The 24,217-nt window shown below is 36.1% G+C and overlaps 1 protein-coding gene and 1 long non-coding RNA gene across 5 annotated transcripts in view; both read left to right on the top strand.

Moving 5' to 3' along the window:
• LOC111750918 (uncharacterized) overlaps window positions 1-24,217 on the top strand; it is a 463,388-nt gene that overhangs the window by 257,269 nt on the left and 181,902 nt on the right. The gene's annotated exons all lie outside the window — the stretch shown is intronic.
• Window positions 1,812-24,217, top strand: part of RGS18 (regulator of G protein signaling 18) — a 57,348-nt gene continuing 34,942 nt past the window's right edge. Inside the window, exons 1-4 of one of the 4 annotated variants that reach the window (XM_023549178.2) lie at window positions 1,812-2,179; window positions 2,653-2,754; window positions 3,607-3,668; window positions 10,925-10,966. In XM_023549178.2, coding sequence (XP_023404946.1) covers window positions 2,061-2,179; window positions 2,653-2,754; window positions 3,607-3,668; window positions 10,925-10,966 — 325 coding nt within the window. In that variant the 5' untranslated portion in view covers window positions 1,812-2,060. The remainder of the gene's footprint in view (window positions 2,180-2,652; window positions 2,755-3,606; window positions 3,669-10,924; window positions 10,967-24,217) is intronic. The other 3 variants (XM_023549180.2, XM_023549181.2, XM_003410834.4) reach the window with 3 other exon arrangements.

Raw genomic sequence — 24,217 nt, 5'->3', positions numbered from 1 at the left:
TTAGGTGTCCTTTGAACTTTGAAGGAACAGGTTGCCTAGAGTCACCTTCCAGTCAAACAATAGCTTAGTAAGCGGCTTAGCAGAGACCATTTGGCCTTAGGCCTTGGGTTCTTTTGGAAAATTATCTAGTGCAGCCAGCTTCAAGAAGCGGGAAGTCCTTGGCCTGATTAAACCAAAACCAAACCCATTGCCATCAAGTCTATTCCAAGTCATAGCAACTCATAGTGAGGGACTAGAACTGCCCCACAGGGTTTCTTGGAAACCCTGGTGGCATAGAGGTTAAGAGCTATGGCTAGTAACCAAAAGGTTGGCAGTTTGAATCCACCAGGTGCTCCTTGGAAACTCTCTGGGGCAATTCTACTCTGTCCTATAGGATTGCTATGAGTCCGAATCGACTCAACAGCAATGGGTTTGAGTTTATAGGGTTTCCAAGGCTGTGATCTTTATGAAAGCAGACTGCCACATCTTTCTCCTTTGGAGTGGCTGAAGAGTTAGAGCTGCTAAGCTTTCTGTGAGCAGTTGAGCGCTTAACCATGTGCCACCAGGGCTCCTTAGGGTCTGATTAGAGGCTGTGTTTTAGGGTATATGGCATGCCCTTGGTGATTCTGTTTCTGTAATCAATGGACCCTGAAAACCTGCCCCATGCTTTGATGCTATCTTCTGAGACGTTAACAGTGATCTAGATAACCTCCTTTCACTGTCCCCTCTTTGGAGCACCTTCCCAATATTCGGGTTGACACTGCCTGATTCAAATAATACCTACTGAAAATAAATATTTTCTGTTACACTAATTTTGGTGTTTCTCTGTGCATTTAAGTTTTGACAGAACACTGAGTGGACATCCTTGGTAACTATTTTCTTGGATAAATCAATAAATGGCAAAGACTGAAAAATTATATAAACTTTCTATTGGATTTATATCACTTGGACTTTAATATATACAACTTCAGGTGACTTAAATCATTCATTACTCTTGGAAAGACTAATGCAGATGCTGCTGGTGACCAAAGACTCTGATAATTCCAGATATCCCACTGACCTCTGGGACTTTGTGAGAACTCCATTAACACCTATGCTCCTTGGTGTCTGTTTCTTTAAAATGTGGGTTATAGACTGGATCAGCATTTCTTACCCTTTTGGGTTTCATGAAAGAAGTTGGCGTTAAATCAAGTTGAAGTTGTCAGCATTTCTTTCTGAATCAGGACACAAAGTTAACAAACATACGAACTCCCATCTTTTGTTAAGATATTTCATTAAAAGCAACATTTTAACAACAAAAGTCAGAAGGGCAAATTAAAAATAAAAGAAGGCTTTTAAATTAATTATATGTGCATGTTTGTGTATTTCTGAGAAAAAAACATTCCAAATTACCTTTTTTTTTTTTTGTCATTTTCATCACAGACTAGCAAAAAATTTTCACAAAGACCTAAAATCATTCCAAGGACCTTTGCTTAAGAACTATTGAATTAAATGCTTTTTACTCTCCTTTTCAACTCTAAAACTCTATGATCTATATTCTTCATTTCAGTGCAGAATAGTGTTATGTAAATATAATTAATGTTAGATAGTATTATATTAATTAAATGTAATTTAACACAATATAATTTTGAAAAATGTAAAAATACTCTATTTTGTAGAGAACATGGGAAAACACCTCCTAATAGTTTATATAATAGTTTGCCACAAGTCATTTTAACACACTTTTAAAAACAGTTCCTGTGGGAAATGACAATGTCATTTGGGCCTATTAAAGCATCTTTCTGATTGCACAAACAAAGGAGAAGTACACTGTGGTAACACTAGCCTTTATCTTGTAGACCAGTTTTGCAAATTTGTAGTATCATTTCCCTAAACAACTCAAGACTGAACTGCGCTTCAGTTCCTCAGTTCTACATTTTTGCAGCTGCAAGAAACACAACCTTTGACTTTTTTTTTTAAAGCATTGCTGAAAAAGTTGAGATAGCTTTTGATTTTACCATGCATAACTATAAAGTAACATTTACAAGTGAACTAGACAAGGATATAATAAATTAGACCTCTCCTCTTTTTAGAGAGAGAAGATGGAAACAACGTTGGTTTTCTTTTCTCAATTAAGTATGTGTGAATCAAAAGAAAAAACTTTTTTCAAGTTAGTGCATGGTTTAGGAAAAGAAGAAACAAGCAAAGAAGCCAAAATCAGGTAAAGTCATTTTTGGTCTTAAACTTTTTAAAATACAATTGATGTCAAATATTTGTTAGTACTGGTTTTTGAATTATCTACTTGCAATTGGGAGAGGAAAAAAGCTCTTCATTCATAACGGTAAACAATAGTTAAATCTAAAATACTTCCATTACAAAAAAATAAAACAAGTATAACAATTATAGCCACACAGAATGGCTAAAAAAATCTTTATTGAAATATAATTGTAAATACTTTAGTGCCACTGAGGGACAGCAAAATGTATTTCACATTTTTTTTTAATGCTAATGCCGCCATGTACATAATATTTCAATGGGTTTCACTAGGCAAAAACCGTGTGAGTTTCACTGTGAGTATAAATGTGAGTGTAGGGGTGTTCAGGTGATTACCAATTCTAAGTGAGTTTGGTAGTCAGATGGAGAGATTTTGACTGTCATATAAATTGTCCTGAAGTTGATGTCTTTTTATTACAGAGCTAAGGAAAAAAGAAATAGGCTAAGTCTCCTTCTTCAGAGACATGAGTTTCATGAAGGTACTCACTCCAGTACATCTGGAGACTGGGCCAAACATACAAGGTAAATAACTTTAATTCTTTTGGAGGGGGGAGATTTTACTGATTCTGTTACTAAAAATTTGAAAAAGAAAAGAACTTGAAGGCTTTTTACTTTACTGGAAATTATACAGTAAGGTTAGATGATAAGTGAGGTTAGAGTTCTTATTTCAAGAAATTAGGAATGTTTCATAATATTAACCACTTTAGTAGCTTGAATTAATGATCATGTAAAAATTTAAAGGTACTCTTAAAATTTTATATCTGTCATTTTTAAATGATGTATTTTACTCCTTATAAACTGATGAAATACTCGTTAAGAGTTTTCACAATTCATATGGTAGTAGGAAACAGCTGTTCGTCTCTGTCATCAGCAGTTTGAAAAAATGCTGTATGTATAAGAGAAAACAAAATTCAAATAATTATTAATTTAAAATTTTTAGCCATTTTTAATTCACAATGAGAGCAATCATCTTAACGCTAAATAATACAGTTCTTCCAAATTTGAAGTATGACAAATAAAATACCTAGGAAAAATGTATTCATCTCTCGATTATCATTTTATCTAAAAAGAGAGTTCTTATTCCTTTGGAATTTTATTAGTCAAACTTCCTGTATCTGCTAATTTTTTTATATTTATATATATAATATTTAATATACATAATATATATATGTTAAATATATAGGCAAAATGTCAAAAGAAATTTGACCAATGTATTTGCAGGTGCCAAAGTAAATGCAACATTCATTTTCTAGTAAGAAAGGAGAAGCCTTTTGAAATATGACTGAAAAGGGCAGTAACACAGCATATGACAGGACAGATTCGTAAACAGACTTACTGCACATTCCATTATAAAACATTTTGTTTCCTGAACAGAGTCTCCCCTGAAGAGGCAGTGAAATGGGGTGAATCATTTGACAAACTGCTTTCCCACAAAGGTTAGTGATATCTTTTCCCAAATATTTATTTTTCCAGTCCAGCAAGTCTGTTTTTATTATTATTATTATTTTCTATTGTGCTTTAGGTGAAAGTTTCTTGTTCCTCATTAAACAATACACAATACATAGATTGTTTTGTGACACCCCGTGATGTGTCAACACTCTACCTTTCTGGACCTCGGATTCCCCATTGCCATTCAGTTTTCCTGTTCTTCCTACCTTTTCATCTTTGCTTTTGGGCTGATGCGCCCATTTAGTTTAGTATACATGGTTGAATTGCAAATACTTTATTTCTTAATGGAAAATTATATGAAGTATATAATTATACAAAACTGGCTGTCATGACAGTTGAGGGTTTGGGATAATTTGTCATTTACAGCACTTTGAGTTTCTGATCACAGGACTCCGGATAGAATAGCCAACTAATGAAAAGATTTTTTAAGATACTTCATTTTATTAAGTATTACTTATTACAGCTGAAATATTAGTATTTCTCTGTACTGTGGTAAACAGTTTAAAAATTTTTAGCTTTTCTGATTTGCACAAAACACTTGTTGTTGTGTACAGTCCAGTTGATTCTGACTCATAGCAACCCTACTGGAGAAAGTAGAACCACCCCATAAGGATTCCAAGGCTGTAATCTTTATGGAAGCAAGTTGCCACATCTTTCTCATGGGTCGGCTGTTGGGTTTGAACTGTCAGCCTTTTGGTTAGTAGCCATACACTTAACCACTGTGCCAGCAGGGTTCCTACAAAACCCTTGGTTTTATTAAATTCTAAATTGTCTATGTCACTTTTATTAAGATTATATAAAGTTTAGTTTTTTGACTGACATTCAGAGAAACCTCATAAAAACAAGTAGTACTTTTTTTTTTTTTTCAATTTCATGAATGTTTCACTCTGTGACCTTTATGTCAGTCATATATTTTTGAAACAGAATTTTGTAGAAAAGTTGAGCAGTAAGTGAGGAATTAAGGTGGAGCTTTGTGGACGAGACAGAAGGTGAGGACAAGTATTGAGTCCCTGTTTGACTTACCAGCCTTAAAAGAAAGCATGAGTTAGAGGGAAGACTGCCTGGATTGCTACTCACTATTTTTTTTTTTAAGGTCAATTTACATAAAGTAAGTGACTGAGACATTTTGTCTTTATTTAGTCCATGATTTCTTTCAGAGAACAAACCCAATGAGTTGAACAGAGGAGGTTTCTGGGCTAGGCAAACACAGGGCCTATTCTCTAAACTGAATGGGTCAGAGTCTGCTGCAGAAGTTCACACTCTATTTCCACCCAAATACCAAGACACTTCCTCAAGCCTACAGCTCTAATTTATACCTCAAATTTTCCTGGTTCCTTACCTCATCCTTTGACTGAAACAGAAATCCTTCTCAGCTCTTCCCCAGACCATTCCAAGATGAGGCTAACCAGACTACTGTAACTACTGTGTACAGCATTTGTTAGTGGGTGTCTTATCTTGAGGTGTCGAATGTAAAAAGCAGTTCCTGTTGCCATGGAAGCTGGGAGCACCAAACCAAACCAAAAAAGGGCTTGTAATTAGGACTGCATTTGATGTAAATGCTGGACTGCATTTGATGAAAGACCAATTTATTTTCTGGTTTTTCTGCCTCCTTTAAAATTGTCCAACTCTCTATAAGGTTTTGGTGACCTCTTCGTTCATGTTACCTGCTCTTATTCAATATTCTATTTCTGCAGACTAGCCCTGTAAACTTTCCCTCTCACTATGAAAATAGATCACTACTCTGAATGTTGACTCAGAAGGAAAAATGTAAGTAGACAAATCAAGGCTTAAATTTAGGCAAGTATGTAATTGATGAGAATGGAGAATAGTGGTAAGAGGAAGTTTATGCTGATGGAAGTATAATCTGTTCCTTCTTCTCCTCTCCCTTACTTCACATTACACATCTTTCTTCATTCCCAATATTTAATCATTTCCCAGCTGTTGCTAAAATCCTAGCCAAGTATATGTTGAACCTGTCCATCTTTACTATATTCATTGCCACAGTCTTGGCTCAGGTTTTTTCCTGTTCTTAGTAGGCTAATTACAGCAAGCTACGTGAAAATTTCCTCCATGATTCATTCCCTAAAATTTGTTTCTCTTATTTCCTCCTATTTCAAAACATTTTGGTATATTTCTTGCCTTTAGTCCCTTTGCTAGTCAGAACAATGAGAAAATGAGGAATGGAATTCATTTTAGGCAATTGGACTAATAGAAGGAAGCAGAAGTTTTTTCATCCATGAACCCCAAACCCAGCTCACCCCTGGTAAATATTATATGCTCATATGAGAGAATTTGTTGTTAGGACCTAGTTCAGGGTTCCTTTGCCGTTTGATTTCTTTTTATCTTTTGTGACATAATGGTTGTATAATCTTAAACTCACTAATCGCCCTGGCCTCCAGCTTCCTCAACTGTGAAGAGATATGAATGACTTTAGTAGATTTGAGATAATGAATAAAAAGCCAGTAAATTTTAGATACTACCACATATAAATGCTTTCCATTCTTATGAAAACAATTATTGTCAACAGTAAAAGTAACAACATGTTTCTATTTTTTCCAACCTATTTCCCAATTTGATAAATACTAGAGTCAAAAGTTAAATTAAAAGTAATATACAAATTTGATTTTTTTAAACAAAAAAATAGATAAAAACCAAGAAATTTTGACCTTCAGTATGAACTTTAGCTTAAAATAATGTATCAATTTCTAAATGCACTTTAATAAAAAAGACAAGCAGTAATAAATCAAAAACCATTATCAGACTACACTAGTCATTCATAATCATCAATTTCAAATTTGGTTTTCATCAGTCTTCTCACAGAGTAACTTTATAAAAGTAAATGTTACCGATTTGAATTTTGGGACTCAATTAAATCCAATAGACTATACATGGACACACATTTATGAGTGTGTGTACTCATATATTTTTGTGGGTTTGTGTAAAACATCTTTGTAAGTAAAAGGATGCAGTAGAATAAAGTATAACTGAAAATAACTGGCTAGATATTTTTTAAAATGCTATAGAACTTAAATGTATCATGTAGGCGTTAAAGGAGATAAAATACATATGTGCAATAATTCAACAGGCAGAAGAAAAGGAAACCACTGGCAGAGAAAAAGGTATAAAAAGGGTGAGAAAAAAAAAAGATTCTGGTGTAACCTAAAAAGTCAAGGATTTTACTAATACTGAAGCAAATTGTCATGAACACATTAGGAAATCAAGTTGGAAGTAGATTTTGGGAGACTGTTATATAGCTCTGGTGGTGTAGTGGTTAAGTGCTATGGCTGTTAACCAAGAGGTCGGCAGTTCAAATCCACCAGGTGCTCCTTGGAAAGTCTATGGGGCAGTTCTCCTCTGTCCTGTAGGGTGGCTATGAGTTGGAACCGACTGGACGGCAGTGGGTTTGGTTTTTTGGTTTTGGTTATATAGCTTACTGGCGTGGATAGAAAGGTAGAATTCTATGCATGTAGTATGGCCTACATACAAGGCTATCACAAACAGAGTCAACTTCAAAGTAAGGGCCATTTGAAAGGAAACTTGATAATCTTTAAAACTGAATTTGTATGTATGTTGCAGAGTGAAGTGATAAAAAAAATAGGAGATGATGAAAAGGATGAGCCAAAGATCTTTAGATTTTATTCCTTATTAATAGGAACATAATGGTGCCTTTTATAGATGAGAAATAGAAGAGGGAAAACAAATAACAGGTTAGAGTTTGAACTTGTTAAGTGTGCTGGTAAATCTTTTCAGAATGTTTGGGGAGGTGTATAGGTGCACATGGAAGCCCTAGTGGTTAAGAGCTACGGCTGCTAACCAAAATGTTGGCAGTTCAAATCCACCAGGTGTTCCTCTAAAACCCTGTGGGGTAATTCTGCTCTGTCCTATACGGTTGCTATGAGTCAGGATTGACTTGATGGCGAGTTTGGTTTTTTGGTATCTAGAGTGTGGGGAAAGTTACTGAGCTACATACAAAGACCCACTGCCATCGAGTCAATTCCGATTCATAGTGACCACATAAGATGGAGTAGAACTGCCCCATAGGGTTTCCTAAGCTGTAATATTTACAGAAGCTGATTGGCACATTTTTCTCCCTCAGAGGAGCTGGTGAGTTTGAACTGCCAACTTTTTGGTTAGCAGCCAAGCGCTTAATCACTGCATCAGCAGGGCCCCTGAGTCACATATAGAAATTTTTGAACTATTCCACATAGCTAATAATTGAAGATTTGAAAGAGAATTATTTCCTATGAAGAGGGTCCCTATCAATAAGAAAATCTCCCCACTACAGCATAACTACTTTCCCAATGTACTACTTCCAGACATTTCAAATAATTTCAGTATTTTTAATGTTCTTATCAATAAATATTGACTTGGACTTTTACACCCTGAATTGTGGTTCTAAGATGAATTCTGAGAATAATTTATAATATGTAAGATAAAAATAAAATATGTAACTCATTCCATCCAATTAAAATTACGAACTGATTATGTTATGGAAAACACTTTATTACTGACTTTGAGTAAGGGCAGGGAGGAATGCATGCTACTCTATTATGGAAGGAAATTAGTACTTCTCATTACAGTTTTCACTTTCTGGCTTTTCAAGTTGCTCTTCCCAATTTTCAGTAACCAGTTTTCTGCAACGTAAGGGATTCCAATGTACTGCGAAGTCAAATTTCTGGGTCAAGCTTACCCATAACTAACACTCAATTTTTTAATCTATCTAAAGAATAAAAGTAAACCAAAGCCAATGTAAATTATAAATGGATCACATAAAAGAAACCACAATGTTCTGTGCCAGACCAAGAGATATGAAGCCAAATATGAAAAGAGAAACAATGCAACCTAGTATTTAGGAGATTATACTGTACTTGGGTTTCCAACTTCAGAGTTTCTTGACTTTTTGTTTCATTGGGTTTCTTGGCATCAGAAAAATACTCCAACAGATGCAAGGGTTTCAATTTAGAAACATGCAATTATAAGCATTTCGTATTTGTATGACACATTGAGCCAACTTCTTCCAGTGTGAATTCTAATCCAAGGTTATATCAAGCACTTTAAAAATAGTTATTATTATTATTATTATTATTATTTACACAGCAAGTTAGGATCCCATTGCACAATTTCTACACAAATTGTTCAATGACATTTGTTAAATTCGTCACAATATGTCGACATTCTCTAACTGTATTCTGTTGCATTTTCAGTACTCTGGTTTCCCTGCCCTCTTATTTTCTCATCTTTGCTTTTGAGTAATTGTTGACCTTTTGGTCTCATAATGATGGTTTTTAAATAGAGCACTGATCTTACGGGTAATATTCTTTATTTTGTGTGTCTCTCTGTTATTTTGCTAAAAGTTGATCTCAGGGGACAGGCTTGATTTTAGGTTTAAAGAGTCTCTCAGGGCAATAGCCTCCTTGATCCTCTGTTCTCTACTGTTCCAGTTTATCTGGATTTTTTTTTTTTAATAAGGTTTTGAGTTCTGCTTCACATTTTTCTCCTATTCTCTCTGGAACCATCTGTTGTGACCCTGGTCAGAACGATCAACGGTGGTGGCTGGGTCAGAATGGTCAGTGGTGGTAGCGGGGCACCAGCTAGTTCTTCTGGTCTCGGGGTAGATGAGGTTGTGGCTCATAAAGCCTTGTTTATTCTCTGAGCTTTTGGTCCCTTCTTACAGTTCTGCTCCCGGCAAGTAGAGACCCATACTTGTGTGATGGCTGCTCATAAGCTTTGAAGACCCCAGATGCTACTCACTTCATTGTGATGCAGATCATGATTTTCGCGAGCTGTGTTATGTCAATTGATTGAGTTGTCCCATGAGAATATCAATTGATTGAGTTGTCCCATGAGAATATGGTCCTAAGCTTTCAAACCTGGAAAACCAATCTTAGGAAGTGTTTGATTACGTCTGTGGAGTATCCGTGTTTGTATCTTCAATGAATATATATGCCTGTACCCACATATTTGTATTTATACATACCTGTAGTTTTTTTTTTATAGTTACTTCGATGTGTCCTCACCTACATTATTCCTGTACCTACCAGTATACCAATATGCCTATACTCATCCATATGTGTCCAACATTCGTTTTTACTTGGTTGTGCTATAATCACTACATCCACATTTGGCATCACCTCTCCCATCACCAAAAAAAAAAACAAGTCTTTATGATTTGAAGTCTACTTTCCCCTCCCTCCTCTTCTCCCTAGTAACCACTGATGAAATTGATCTCTCTATATGTACCTACTCTTATCTTCTTATAAAAGAGGGATCATACAGTATTTGTATTTGTCCTTATATGCTTGACTTATTTCTCTTAGCATTATGCACTCCCAGTCAATCCATGCCATAGTATGTGTCATGGATTCATCATTGATCTTTATGGTTGCATGGTATTCCATCGTATGCATGAACCAAAATTTGCTTATCACTTCATCTGTTGATGGGCATTCAGTTATTTCCATTTATTTGCAATAATTTGAAAATAAAGCAGCAATGTTATTGTGAATAAAGTGTGTATATGTCTGTTCCTGTCATTATTTTTATGTGTCTGGGATACATACAGAAGCCCTGGTGGTGCAATTTTTAAAGCACTGCTAACCAAAAGTTGGTGATTCGAACCCACCAGTCGTTCAAGAGAGAAAGATGTGGGTGTGCTTCTGTAAAGATCTACATCTTTGGAAACCCTATAGGGCACTTCTACTTTGTCCTTCAGGGTTGCTATGAATTGGAATCTACTCAACAGCAGTGAGGTTTTTAGGATATATACCAAGAGTGGGATTGCTGGATTATAGAGTAGTTCCATTTCTGGTTTTTTGAGAAAGCACCATGCGCTTTCTATAGTGATTGTGCCATTTTACAGTTCCACCAGCAATAGATAAGGGTTCCAACCTCCTCACATCCTCACTAACATTTGTTGTTTTCTTTGCTTTTTTTTTCTAAATCAGTGTCATTTTAGCCGGGGTAAGATGGTATCTCATTGTACTTTTGATTTACATCTCTCTAGTTTAGTGGCTAAGGATCTCTAACACCTTTTCATTTGTTTGTTGGCTGCTTGGATGTCCTCTCTGGTGAAAGTTCTGTTCATGTCCTCTGCCCATTTTGTGACTGGGTTGTTTGACTTTTTGTTGTTGAGTTTTCTACAGATTTCAGAGTTTCCAAAGTTGTATAGAGTTCCAGAGTTTTTTTAAATAAAATCTTTTGATGAGCATAATTTTTAAATTTTTTGAGGTCCTGTCTGGTTCAGGAGCTACTGTGCGGTGTGTGGCTACTACTGCGGATGACTCAGGTGAGCACTTAGCTGCCTCCCACCCAGTAGGCAGCCCAGGTAGCTCTCAGTGTGGATGCCTTGCGCAGGCACTCCACTGGGTTCAGCTCAGCTGCCACTGCCTTCTTTGCTAAGCCAGCTGCCGGGAGGGCCAGTTTTCCTGTGAGAACCTGCCTGGGGAGGGGATGGTGTAGGCCAGGTGGCAGAGGGAGCCTGAGCCAGGGCTGGAGTGCCTGGGCTATGTACCTTTCCATTGGAGCCCTAAGGAACCATACCAGACAAAACATGGGGACTAGGTCTACTGAGTCCTGGGTGCTGAGGAGGACTGGGACTGAGAGTTTGGGCCTGGGCCTCCATCTCCACAGACTAAGTAGCTTCCAGGCAGCGCACAGCAGAAGTGGGGTTCCAAACTCAACAAGAGTGTCTGGCATCCTGGCACTCAGACATCTGGGTGCCCCAGCCCACAGACATATATGAGGTCAGGCATTGCTTGAATGGATGTTAATTAAGCAAAGCATACCTGTAATCAGTTATGATCTTCTTTATCTCTGTTGGTTCAGTTGTAATGTCATAAATTTTGTTTCTTAATTTGGTTATTTGCCTCTTCTGATTTGTTTCTTTTGTCAATCTAGCCAGTGGTTTGTCTATCTTATTGCTCATTTCAAAGCACCAATTTCTGATTTCTATTGCTTTTCTGTTTTCTATTTCATTTCTTTCTGCTCTGATCTTTATTATTTCCTTTTTCTGGTGCCTTTTGCCTTCTTTTCCTCTTCTTTTTTTATTTGTTCAAGTTGTTGGTTTAACTTAATGATTCTGGATTTTTCTTCTTTTTTTAATGAGGGCATTTATTGCTATGAATTTCCCTTTGAGTACTGTTTTTGCTATGTCCCAAATATTTTGATATGTTGTGCTTTCATTTCAATTTTTTATTAATTTCACTTTTGATTTCTTCTATGACCCAAAAGTTTTTTGGAAGTGTATTATTTAGCCTCCATGTATTTCTTTTTCTCTTATTTTTTTCTGTTGCTGATTTCTAACTTTATACTATTATTGTCAGAGAAAATGCTTCATGTGATTTCAATCTTTTTAAATTTGTTGAGACTTGCTTTGTGTCCTAGCATATGGTTTATTCTGGGAAATGATCCATGTGTGCTGGAGAAGAATGTGTATTGTTCTGATGCTGGATGGAGTGTTCCATATACGCCCATTAGATCCAACTGGCTCATGGTTTTATTTAAGTTTCCAGTGTCTTTAGTGATATTCTTTTTAGATGTTTTACTATAATCATAATGTTGTGTTGAAGTTCCCTACTATTATTGTGGAAATGTTTATTTCCCCTTTCACGTAAGTCAACAGTTTTCCATGTATTTTGGTGCTTTGCTGTTCAACCAAACAAACCCATTACTGTCAGGTGCATATATATTTATAATTGTTATATATTCTTGCTTGATTGACCCATTTATTATTATGTAGCATCCTTCTTTATCTCTTGTAATAGATTTAAAGTCTATTTTATCTGCTATCAGAATGGCCACCCCTGCTCTTTTTTGTTTACCAGTTGCATGGGATATTTTTCTCCATCCTTTAATTTTTAGCCTGTTTGTGTCTTTATGTCTAAGGTGTGTTTCTTGGAGACAGCAAAAGGATGGGTCATGTTTTCTTATCCATTCTGCCACTCTGCCTTTTGCATGGGGCTTTTAGACCATTCACATTTAATGTTATTACTGAAAATGATGTGTCTACCTCACTCATTTTGCTATAAGCTTTTTGAATGTTTCATGTCTTCTTTGGTTTTTTATTCTGGTTTTTCTGTTTTTGTTTGTATTTGGGTGCTTTCTTATAATGAGTCTTTTTGCTTTCTTCCTCCTTTTCTTCAGAATGTTTTTTCTTGGTGATTTCTTAGTGGTTGCCACATATATTCCATTACACAACTTATAGTTGCAACAACGCTTAACATGTGAACCACAGTTAATATACAACCTTAACATAATAAATCTACATTTGATATGGTCTTCCCATTCCCATTTCTGTTGGTGTGTCTCCATTAATATCAAATATAAGCCTTATTTAATAAGTTTACTTTGTGCTTATTTCTTACAAACTTGATGTATTTTTCTGTGTGTGGGATTTAATTATTGATTTTATTTCCTGAAAAATGTCATGTACTTGGTCCTTATGATTATCTGTGTTGTCGCATTTTTTGAAGATCACCTGTTGCCGTCAAGTCAATTCCGACTTATAGTGACCCTATTGGACACGGTAAAACTGCTCCATAGGGTTTCCAAGGAGTGCCTGGTGGATTCAAACTGCTGACCTTTTGGTTAGCAGCTGTAGCTCTTAACCACTATGCCACCAGGGTTTCCTTGGAGATCACAATCTCTCTTATTTTTTTCTTTTTTTCCCCATGTATCGATATGAATATTTATTTAATGCTCTTCCCTTTCAATTTAGAGTACTCCCTTGAATAATACTTGCAAAGCTGATGTGGTAGTGGCAAATTTCCAGAGCTTCTGTTTGTTTGGAGATGTCTTGATTGATTTCTCCTTTGTTTTTGAATGACAACTTTGCTGGGTAAAGAATTCTTGGCTGGTGATTGTTTTTTTCCATATTTTATTTATATGGTGGGCCCTGGCAGTGCACTGGTTAAGAGCTTAGCTGCGAACCAAAAGGTAGCAGTTTGAACCTACCAGCTGTTCCTTGGAAACCCTATAGGGCAGTTCTGTTCTGTGCTATAGTGTCTCTATGAGTTGGAATCTACTCAAAGGCAACAGGTTTGGTTTTGGGTTTGGTTATTCTATATATGTCATTCCACTGCCTTCTGGCAAATGTAGAGGGAAAGAGGCTTAGCTGGTCACAGGCCCTGTCATAAGCGGTGGAGCTCCATTTTCCTATGGTGAATGTGGGGGACCTCCTATGTCGTTCCATCATGGGGGTCCCTGCGTAGGTTCTACCATGTTGCCCTGCTGTGGGCCCTTTCCCTCTGTGTCACCCTGTCAGTCTAAAGTATTCCCCTCACCCTGTTGCCCTTACAGCTCCTGCAGGTACTAGTGACAGTCCATCTCAAACCTCATTGAGATTCAACAACACTCTCTCATAGCACCACAGTCTCCCTATAATACTCCCTCCCAATTGTGCAACCCAAGAACTCTCATGGCCAATTTGTGTCACCTTAAAAAAATTGGGCTCTTGCTTCCTCAGATTGTCTCCTTTTCTGTGTTCCCTACTTGGGATGTTACCCAGCCCTATCCCAATATGGCTGTGATGAGTGAGCATTTCCGATGTTAGTGGGTAGGTTCTCCCAGATTCTGTGCCATCCTCATTCCTCCTTTCCTCCACTTCTGGACTCACTCTGACTCTTTAACACCTCAGCTGCCATCCAGAACTCTGAGATCTCAGTCTGTAATGGTTTTCATTTGTTATTCAGTGAATTAGTTGCTTGGGGAGTAAATGGGAGTGTCCGCTTAGTTCATCATCTAGCTCCGCCCTCTATCAAGCATTTTTGCCATCTACATTCATCACCGTAACCTTCTAAAGGACTGTTTAATAAACTACTGCCTCTGTGTAAGAATGATTCCGTTGTGATCTGACTTAGTGCAGCTGCTCAAAGTGAAAAGCAGAAATAGGAAGTAATTAATGTGCTGGAATAATCTTGTATAACATTACATATATTTTTAAAAGAATAATTTACTTAAAGCTTAAATAAAAGAACTGCTTTCTCTTCATCAATTCATTTCTTGCATTAATATTGATTCTTCACTAGTATATTCATGTCAAAAAATATCAGTTAACTTTGGTGAACTCAGTGTGATCAATCACATCATTTTTCTGTGACTTAATTTTGAATGTTCATATTAAACTTGACACTTACCATGATAACCAAGAATGTTTCTATATATTTCCTAGAACAGAGGCTGGCATATAGTCAACACTTATACTTTGTGAATCTTTTAAATAAGGAGCCCTGGTAGTGCAATAGATTAGCATTTGGCTGCTAACCTAATGGTTGGCAGCAGGAATCCACCAGCAATTCTGTGGAAGAAAAGACTTGGTGATCTGCTCCCGAGAAGACGATACCCTAGGAAATCCTTTAGAGTAGTTCTACTCTGTCCTACATGGTCTCTATGGATAGAAGTTGACTGGACAGCAAAAAACAACATCTTTTAAATAATGTTATTGTTCTTTTCTGGAAGGCTTCTATTTGAATTCCATGAAAGCTGGTTTTTTTCCTGTTACTCCAAACTGAATAAATCAACCCTGCAGTTGTTCTTCATTTGTCCATGGCATATGCATGTCTGTCTTATTCATTAATCTCAATGTCCCTCAAAAGTAAAGACTTAGCTATCTTCAGAGTAGTTTAGTGGTAAAGGGCCCGTAATTTTGAATAACATAAACCTGGGTTCAAACCTGTGCTCTCTTTTACTATCTGTAAGATTTGGGGCAACTTAATTCTCTGAAGCTGAACTTCTTCATCTGTAAAATGGGCATAATAAGATTTACTCCATAGGGCCGATACGGAGAGTAAATGGAATTATGCAACTACAATCACGCGGCAATGTGCCAAAACTTTAGTAAACATTCAAAACTGAGTACTGTTGTGATCAAGGTTACTGCATCTCAGTGTACAACACAGCCCTTGGCTTCACACTAGGTGTTTCATAAATAATTAAAAGATTGATGAAAGGAATTACTTTTAATAAGTAAGTGACAACTTCGGTTGCTTAACATACCTATGATCCCTGTTAAGTGTCAGTACAAAACAAGTTACTATAATTGAGATCTATTAATTGGAAAAGTAATGGACATATCCTTCATAAGTCTTGACAATATATTCATGCACTTTAGGAATAACTTGATATTTAAAAACTGATCAATCCATACTTATACATGACATAGGGATAGAGCAGTGATAATCAATGTGCATCCCTTCACTGTGGTCAGTGCAACTTTATTCACAAATACTGAGTTTCCTTTTTCCAAACTAGACCTGACCTGAAACAGACTGCTGTCTCATTGCAGATATTTATTTTGCCACTTTACTTCAATTTTCCTTTAAATAGTAACAGAAGGCAAGTAAGAACAAGCGAAAATACTTATTATGGGGGAAGAAGGAGAAAACCAAAAAACCGAACCCATCGTGTCCGAGTCGATTCTGACTTGTAGTGATCCTATAGGACAGAATAAAACTGTCCCATAGGGTTTCCAAGGAGCAGCTGGTGGATTGAAGTTGCCGACTTTTTAGTTAGCAGTGGAGCTCTTAACCACCGTGCAACCAGGGCTCCTAGAAGAGGAAGTGGCAGCATTTAAATTATAAACAAACAGACAATAATACCCAATGACATTCTTCCTAAATCCAACAGAATGCACATTTTCATATGCATACTTTAAAAAACTACCTTAAAAAAATCAGGCTTACCTGAAAATATTCTCACAATCATTTTATTATCTTGCTTCCAATTGATTCCTAGTATTTAACCAAGAAATTATCTTCAGATATCTGCTTTATAGCAGCTACAAAGAACAGCATGCCAAGACATTAACTCTGTAATAAAACATTGCAGATTTCTATTAGAAAATACAAAAAACCTATCACTTCTGAAGATAAGTATTGGAGATGAATTGAGAAAATATAAATATTTTTGAGAAATTGATCCAATAAAAAAATGGGTATTAATTTTGGGGAAAAAAACATTTCAGAAATTTGAAAGTGGAAGGAAATGTGGGTGCTAGCAACTGTTTTCCATTGCACTTAAATATTCATAGAGGGGAAAGTCCTCAAGAATAATTAAAAAAAAAAGTTCCAGTCAGAGGCTAGAGCATGGTTACATGATCCGCTAAAGTTTGGTTCAAGCCAGTCAATCTGCAGATGTTTTTGTTGTGGTTTTGCTTTTAGAGACATACATTGCCCACATTTGAAACTCTACCTTAATTTCAGTTTAGACATTGAAAGACATGTTTTGCTTCGGTCTCTTTGTTTCTTTCAAAATTAATAAAGAAGAAAGGAGGGAAAAAAGATGAAAAGTAAAACTAGAGATTATTCAATAAAACTGACTTTCCTTACATGAAAGAGCCCTGGTGGTGTGGTAGTTAAAGTGTTTGGCAGTTCAAACCAACCAGCCGCTCTGTGGGAGAAAGATGTGGCACTCTGCTTTTGTAAAGACTTACAGCCTTGGAAAACATATGGGGCAGTTCTACCTTATGAGTCAGAATCAACTGGACGGCAGTGGGTTTAGTTTTTGGTTTTGGTTTCAGTTACATAAACGGAAAAGGAAGAAGTTTTTAAGTTGCTGTCAATCAGTAGTCAAATGATGTTTATGCAATCTTTTTCCTACAGTCATTAGCCTAAGGCTCCAACTTCACCTGAAGTCTGGAGAGGATGCTGCACTCTAGTTTTCAAAAATTAAAGGAATGTTGCCTTGGACATTGTAATGACTCAAACTGCGTTTTTACGAGTTCAGGCACTGAGAGCAAGGGTCAAATGAATTATGGGAAGGAAAATCAAACAGGAACAATAGTCCCTATGGGTGCTTATGTGGTAATAAATCAGGGTAAACCAGCATGTCTGACTCCCCGTTGTTCAAACTGGCAGCTTTTTTTGTTTTAAAAACATTAAAAGTAGGGACATGCCATTAACTTTTCTCTGAAACATGTACATTTTAGGTATTAGGGGAAAATTTGCTATGAAATTGTTTCAAAGAATTATTACCCATTTATATTTCCCTTTCATGCTCTGAGAAAAACACACTGCTCAGCGTGAGAAATAAATTGTAAAAATCATGTACTAACCAAGCTAGAGGAATAAGAAGATTGGGTTAAACATCACCCATATTAATTACTCTTGCTTCTTCTCAGCAGTCAGAGTTTGCCGATACATTCAGGAATCATTTAGCACTAAGGTCTCCATAAGCAGGTTATGTTTGACTAAGGATTATCTCACTGGCATCCAATGACTGTAGACAAGTTCTGAAAGTTGCCTGTCAGTTTTATGAAGGCTTCTCAAATTCTTGTTGAGCCTGAGCTCTGCTCATCTCCCTAGTTTCTTCGCTAATATCTAACCACTAACATCTGGTGCTTCCAAACAAAAAAAACCCACTACTGTTGAGTCAATTCCGGCTCATAGCTTAGAGTTACTTTATTGGGGAAAAGAAATGTCAGGACAGTCCCCTCCTCCCAGTGCAAATGGCAGAGTCAGTGGGGTGAAAGAGACTCACATCACTGTTTCATCATCATAAAGGTCAGAGTCATTCCATATTCTGACACTTAAGGATGTCCATAGGTTGTCATGTCACTTATTGAGTACTGATTTCTTAAATATGAAATTTATGGCACCCTAATATTTTCAAAAGATTACCTATAAAGTTAAAAAAAATGATATTTCATGATGAAGCGGCCAAGTTTTACGTATAGGAGAAATAAATGATTATATGTAAAATAAAATTAGAGGAGTGTATTAGTTTCCTGTGGCCGCTGTACAAATTACTACAAATAATATTAGTAGGTTAAAACTACACAAATTTATTATCTTACAGTTCAGTAGATCGGAAGTCCAATACAGGCCTCACGGTAATAAAATCAAGGTGACGGCAGGTTATGTTCCTTTCTGGACAGTCTAGGAGAGAATCCCTTTCCTGTTCATTCAGACTGTTGGCAGAATTCAGTTCTTTGTAATTTTGAACCAAGGTCCACATTTTCTTGCTAGCCATTTCCACCTTCTAGAGGTCATCACATTCTTTTGTTCCTGGCCACCTTCTTCCATCTTCAAAACTAGCAACACAGGGCCAAGTTCTTCTCACATAGTGTCTCTCTTACCCACTCTTTGGACTTCTACTTTTAAGGACTCATGTGATTAGATTGGGCCTACCCAGATAACTCAGGTTAATCTACCAGTCTCAAGGTCCTTAACCGTAATTATAACTTCAAATGTCTCACAGTCTAAGGTAACATGTACGCAGATTCTGGGTAACAGGGTGTGGACATTTTTGGAGTGCCACTACTCTGCCTACCACAAGAAACATTCCCTTCCTGAGAACGACACACTTCTACAAATCTACTTTTATTATTTTTTTAAATGAGATCTTGGACAATTTAACTTATCTGAACCCCAGTTTCCCTATTTATGAGAATTAGTATATGAGATTTATTCCAGGTGTCTGCTGTGACAATTAAATTGGTAATGCATATACATGGCACTTAGCACTAAGCCTAGAACATAATGAACACTCAAACTCTCTAAAAATGTTAAATATGTAATAATTCATAGCTGTTGCCAGAATTCTACCAATATCTTCATTCTATATGGAATTTTTTATATTAGAAATAGTTATTGATCACAGCAAAAAGTATTAGAGAGGAGAGAGTACAAAAAATGGCACTATAAGTGAAAATGAGTTGAGCAGGCAAAGAGAGCTATAATTTATTTCCCATTTTTCCAATAATATATCCAACATATGATAATATGATATAATTATTAGCAATCTTAGTTGCATTGGACATATCTGCTGCAAAAGACCTCTTTAAAGTGTTAAAAAGCAAAGATGTCATCTTGAAGACTAAGGTGCACCTGGCTGAAGTCATGATGTTTTCAATCATCTCATATACATGTGAAATCTGGACAATGAATAAGGAAGACTGAAGAATTGATGCCTTTGAATTGTGGTGTTGGTGAAGAATATTGAATATACCATGGACTGCCAAAAGAATGAACAAATCTATCTTGGGAGAAGTACAACCAGAATGCTCCTTAGAAGCAAGGATGGCAAGGCTACATTTCACATACTTTGGACATGTTATTAGGAGGGACCGGTCCTGGAGAAGGACATCACACTTGACAAAGTAGAGAGTCAGCACAAAAGAGAAAAACCCTCAATGAAATGGATTGACACAGTGGCTACAAAAATGGGCTGAAGCACAACAACAGTTATGAAGATGGCACAGGACAGGGCAGTGTTTTGTTCTGTTGTGTGTAGCATTCCTGTAAGTTGGAACTGACTTCAGGGCACCTAAGAACAACAAAAACATTAACAGTCTACTCACAGTTAAATCACTACAGAACAAGTAATCATTAATCAAATCATTCTCTGAGAGCTTTTAAATATTATCGAGACTATATTCTACTGTAAGCCAAGTTTTTTTTTCTCTAAAGACAGATTTTATTAAGGTGAGTTGCTGTTTGTTTTCATTGACTTAAAAATACTATGAAGATGTTATCACAAACCAGTGTTATCTTTCTTTTTATTTTATTTATTTTGTTGTTGAGAATATACACAGCAAAACATACAATTCAACAATTTCTACATGTACAATTCAGTGATGTGAGTTACATTCTTTGAGTTGTGCAGTCATTCTCACCCTCCTTTTCTGAGTTGTTCCTTCCCCATTACCATAAACTCACTGCCCCCTCAAGTTCCTATCTAATTTTTTGAGTTGCTGTTGTCAATTTGATTCCATATAGATAATTTTCAAAGAGCACAATGCTCAAGCCAGACTTTTTTTTTTTCTAGTTAAGCTAAACTATTGTTTGGTTTTAAGAAGGCTTAATACTTTTTGGCTTAAGGCTTAAAGATTACCTCAATAGTTTCATGGGTTCATCCAGCCTCCATGGCCCCAGAAAATCTGAAGTCTGTGAGAATTTAAAATTCTTTTCTGCATTTTCCCCCTTTTGATTAGGATTACTTTATAGAATTCTTGATCAGAAGGTTCATTAATGGTAGCTGGGTGCCATCCAGTTCCTCTGGTCTCATGGAAAAGGTGTCAGTTGTTCACAGAGGCAATTAACCACACATTTCATATCCTTTTCCTATTCCTAAATCTCCTTCTTCTTTTGTTAATCCAGGTGAATAAAGACCAATTGGTGTTCCTTGGATGGTCTTTTTTAAGCTTTTAATACCCCAGGCTCTACACAATGAACTTGGTAGAAAAGAAGCACTAAACACATTATTAGGCCAATTAATTGGGAAGTCCCATGAAACCATGACCCTAAACCTCTAAACCAAAGCCAGCAAGGTTTTTTGTTGTACATAAGCAGCCTCAGAAGCTAATCTTTTTTATTTGTTTGTTACTGGCGTAAGTATATCTAGCACAGAACTTTTGCCAATTCAACTTTTTACAGGTGTTCAACTTACTGATAGTGATAATCCCCTTCCAGTCAACCCACACTGAAAATGTTTTTGTTAGGCACTGTTGAATCGGTTCCTACTCATAGCAGCCGTATGTACAACAGAACAAATACTGCTGGATCCTGCACCATCCTCACAACCATTGCTATGTTTGAGCCCATTGTTACAGCCCTTGTATCAATCTATCTCACTGAGGGTCTTCCTCTGCAAATAGGTTTTTGTATTACAGTTATCCTAGCCTCATAAAGAAACCTGGGTGGCAGAGTGGATTAGAGCTATGACTGCTCACCCAAATGTTGGCAGTTCAAATTCACCAGATGCTCCTTGGAAACCCTATGGGGCAGTTCTGTTCTGTCCTTTAGGGTCACTAAGAATTGGAAGTGACAACAGCAATGGGCAGCCTCATGAAATGATAAGGAAAATATTTACTATTCATCTGTTTACTGGAAGAAAGTGTGTAAGATTAGACTACTTAAATGTTTTGTGGAATTCATAAGTGAGCCATATGGGCCTAAAGAATTTCCATGCACCCCCAACTTCCATCAGAAGGTGTTTCATGGCAAAACAAATTTATTAATTAAATTAGGGCTCTCAGATTTTTCACTTCTTCACTGTCAGTTTGGATAGGTTGTATTTTTTTTAATTGTCCATTTCATTTAAATTCTATTTCTTGTAAAAAATTGTTCATAATATTCACTTTTTAACTTCATAATATCTATATGTGTTAATACCCTCTGTGTACTTCATGATATGAAACAGTCTCTCTAGGCGTTCCATTTATATTAATATTTAAAAAAATTAAATTTCAGCCTTGTTAGTTTTCTCTATTGTTTGTATTCTATTATCTAAACTTTGACTCTTGCCTTTATGTTTTTTTTTTTTCCTTCTACTTACTGTGAATTCAATTTGCTCTTGGTTTTAAAGCTTTGTGAGTTGGAAACTTATATCTTAATTTTTACAGTTTCTTCTTTTCTAATATAGCATTTCACAGACTAAATATCCCTCTAGGCATTGTTTAAGCTACATTCCACAAATTGTGATGTGTTGTGGTGTTTTCATGATAATTCAATTGCATACTTTTTCTAATTTCCTTTATGTTTCTTTCTTTGTTCTATAGATATTTAGAAGTGTGTTTTATTTGCACATATTGGGGATTTTCTAGATGTATTACTGCTTTTTTTTTTTTTTTTACTTCATTTCCCTTGTGGGGAAAGAACATACTCTTTAAGATTTCAGTCTTTTGAAATGTATTTAGACATTTCATATTCCATCTTGTGGTCTACCTTTGATTATCTTCCATGTGCACTTGAAAAGATGTGTCGAATAGAGTGCTTCATAATTGTCAATTAGGTTGATTTGGTTGATAAAGTTGTTTAAGTTTTATATACTCCTATTGATATTCTGTCTACTCATTCTATCATTTAATGAGAAGTAGATTAAATTATATAACTATAATTGTGAATTTTTATCCTACTTCTTTCAATACTATTGCTTTGCTGCATATATTTTGAAGTTCTGTAATTAAATACATAAACATTTAGGATTGTTATGTACTACTGATGATTGACCACTTTATAATTATGAAATGGAAATACCCTATATTTGGAATCATTTTGTCAGGCCATGTCATATTTCTTAAACAAAATTTTTATGTTTAACCTCTGCATCGTGTATCATTTTCATCCTTTCATTTTATCTTCCTGATTCTCTGTATTTAACATGTGTCTCTTGTAGCTAATATACTAAAAAACCAAACCAACCTGTTACCATCAAGTTGATTCCTACTCATAGCAACCCTACAGGGCAAAGTATAACTGCCCCATACAGTTTCCAAGGAGCATCTGGTGGATTCGAACTGCCAACATTTTGGTTAGCAGCTGTAGCTCTTAACCACTATGCCACCAGGGTTTCCTCAGTCTGGTTTTAATTTTTAATCCAGTCTGACAATCTATGACTTTTATGAAAGTGTTAAGTCCATTTAAATGTAATGTCATTATTGTTATGGATAGGCTCGTGTCTAATATCTTACTATTTATATTTTGTTTGCTCCATCTTTTTGTTTTTGTTCCTCTTATCCTTTCCTGCATTTGTTAGATTGGATATTTTCGATCTCTCTGTCTTCTAGTGTACATCCTTCTTCTTCTGCATCTTTAATCTGCTGTCATGCACATCCAAAGAATTTTTTTTTTAATTTCATATATTTTACAGTTTAGTTCTAGAATTTTCATTTGATGAATTTTTAGTTTTGATTTCTTTTCTGAGGTTTTTCATCTATTCACTCATGTCTTTTCTAAGCATTATGTCTTGAACATTTTTATAATAGCTACTTTAATGTCCTTATTTGCTAATTCCAAAATTTTGAAAACCTCATGGTCAGTTTCTACTAACTTCATTGTCATCGATAATGGATTACATTAGACATTTCCTTGCATGCCTAATAAATTTTTAGTATATATGAGTGTGGAGGAAGTGCTTGTCGTAGGAATCTAGGTTATCTTCTGTTCCCTTTAAAGGATGTTGTTACTTTTCTGTCGTACAAATTACTGATGGATCCTGTTGATTCTTTCAGTCCAGTTTGATCTTTAAGGTTGGTCTCTTTCAAATATGTCTTAGTACTAGAAAAAAATCACTTACCCTACAGCACAGTATTTATTCCAATGACATGGCTTTTCTTGGTTATCTCCACTACGGCTGACCCAGAACACCAAAATCTAGCAGACTTGTGCAACCTCTCATATCTCCATTCACCTCTCAGCCCCACAAGAACTATTCTCTGCTAGAGCTCACAAAGCTTGCCTTGTCCGTGTGCACCTGACCCACAGTCAAAGACCTGCAGGAAACCCGCATACAGGTTTCTTAGTTCTCCTCAGGGCCAGATTAAGACATGTGAGGGACCTAAACACTGATAATCTGTGGTGTCCACTCCTCTGCTCACTCATGCATTTGACTAGGATATGTGAGTTTTATATATATATAGGTATATATACACATACATATATGTGTATGTGTGTGTCTTAGCTATCCATGATGTAACTTCTTTTTAAACATGACTATATTAGCAATTGAATGCAAAAGTGGCATATGCCATTTCAGTGGAATAAGATGAATTGTATTACAAAATTTTTAGTGGATGCGAGGCACTTAGGTTTTTACTGTACAC

Source organism: Loxodonta africana, chromosome 25, assembly GCF_030014295.1.
Source record: "Loxodonta africana isolate mLoxAfr1 chromosome 25, mLoxAfr1.hap2, whole genome shotgun sequence".
In the NCBI taxonomy this organism is placed as follows: Eukaryota; Metazoa; Chordata; class Mammalia; order Proboscidea; family Elephantidae; genus Loxodonta; species Loxodonta africana.
Note: the sequence above shows the minus strand (reverse complement) of the source record. Positions and strands in the feature narration are given on the sequence as shown.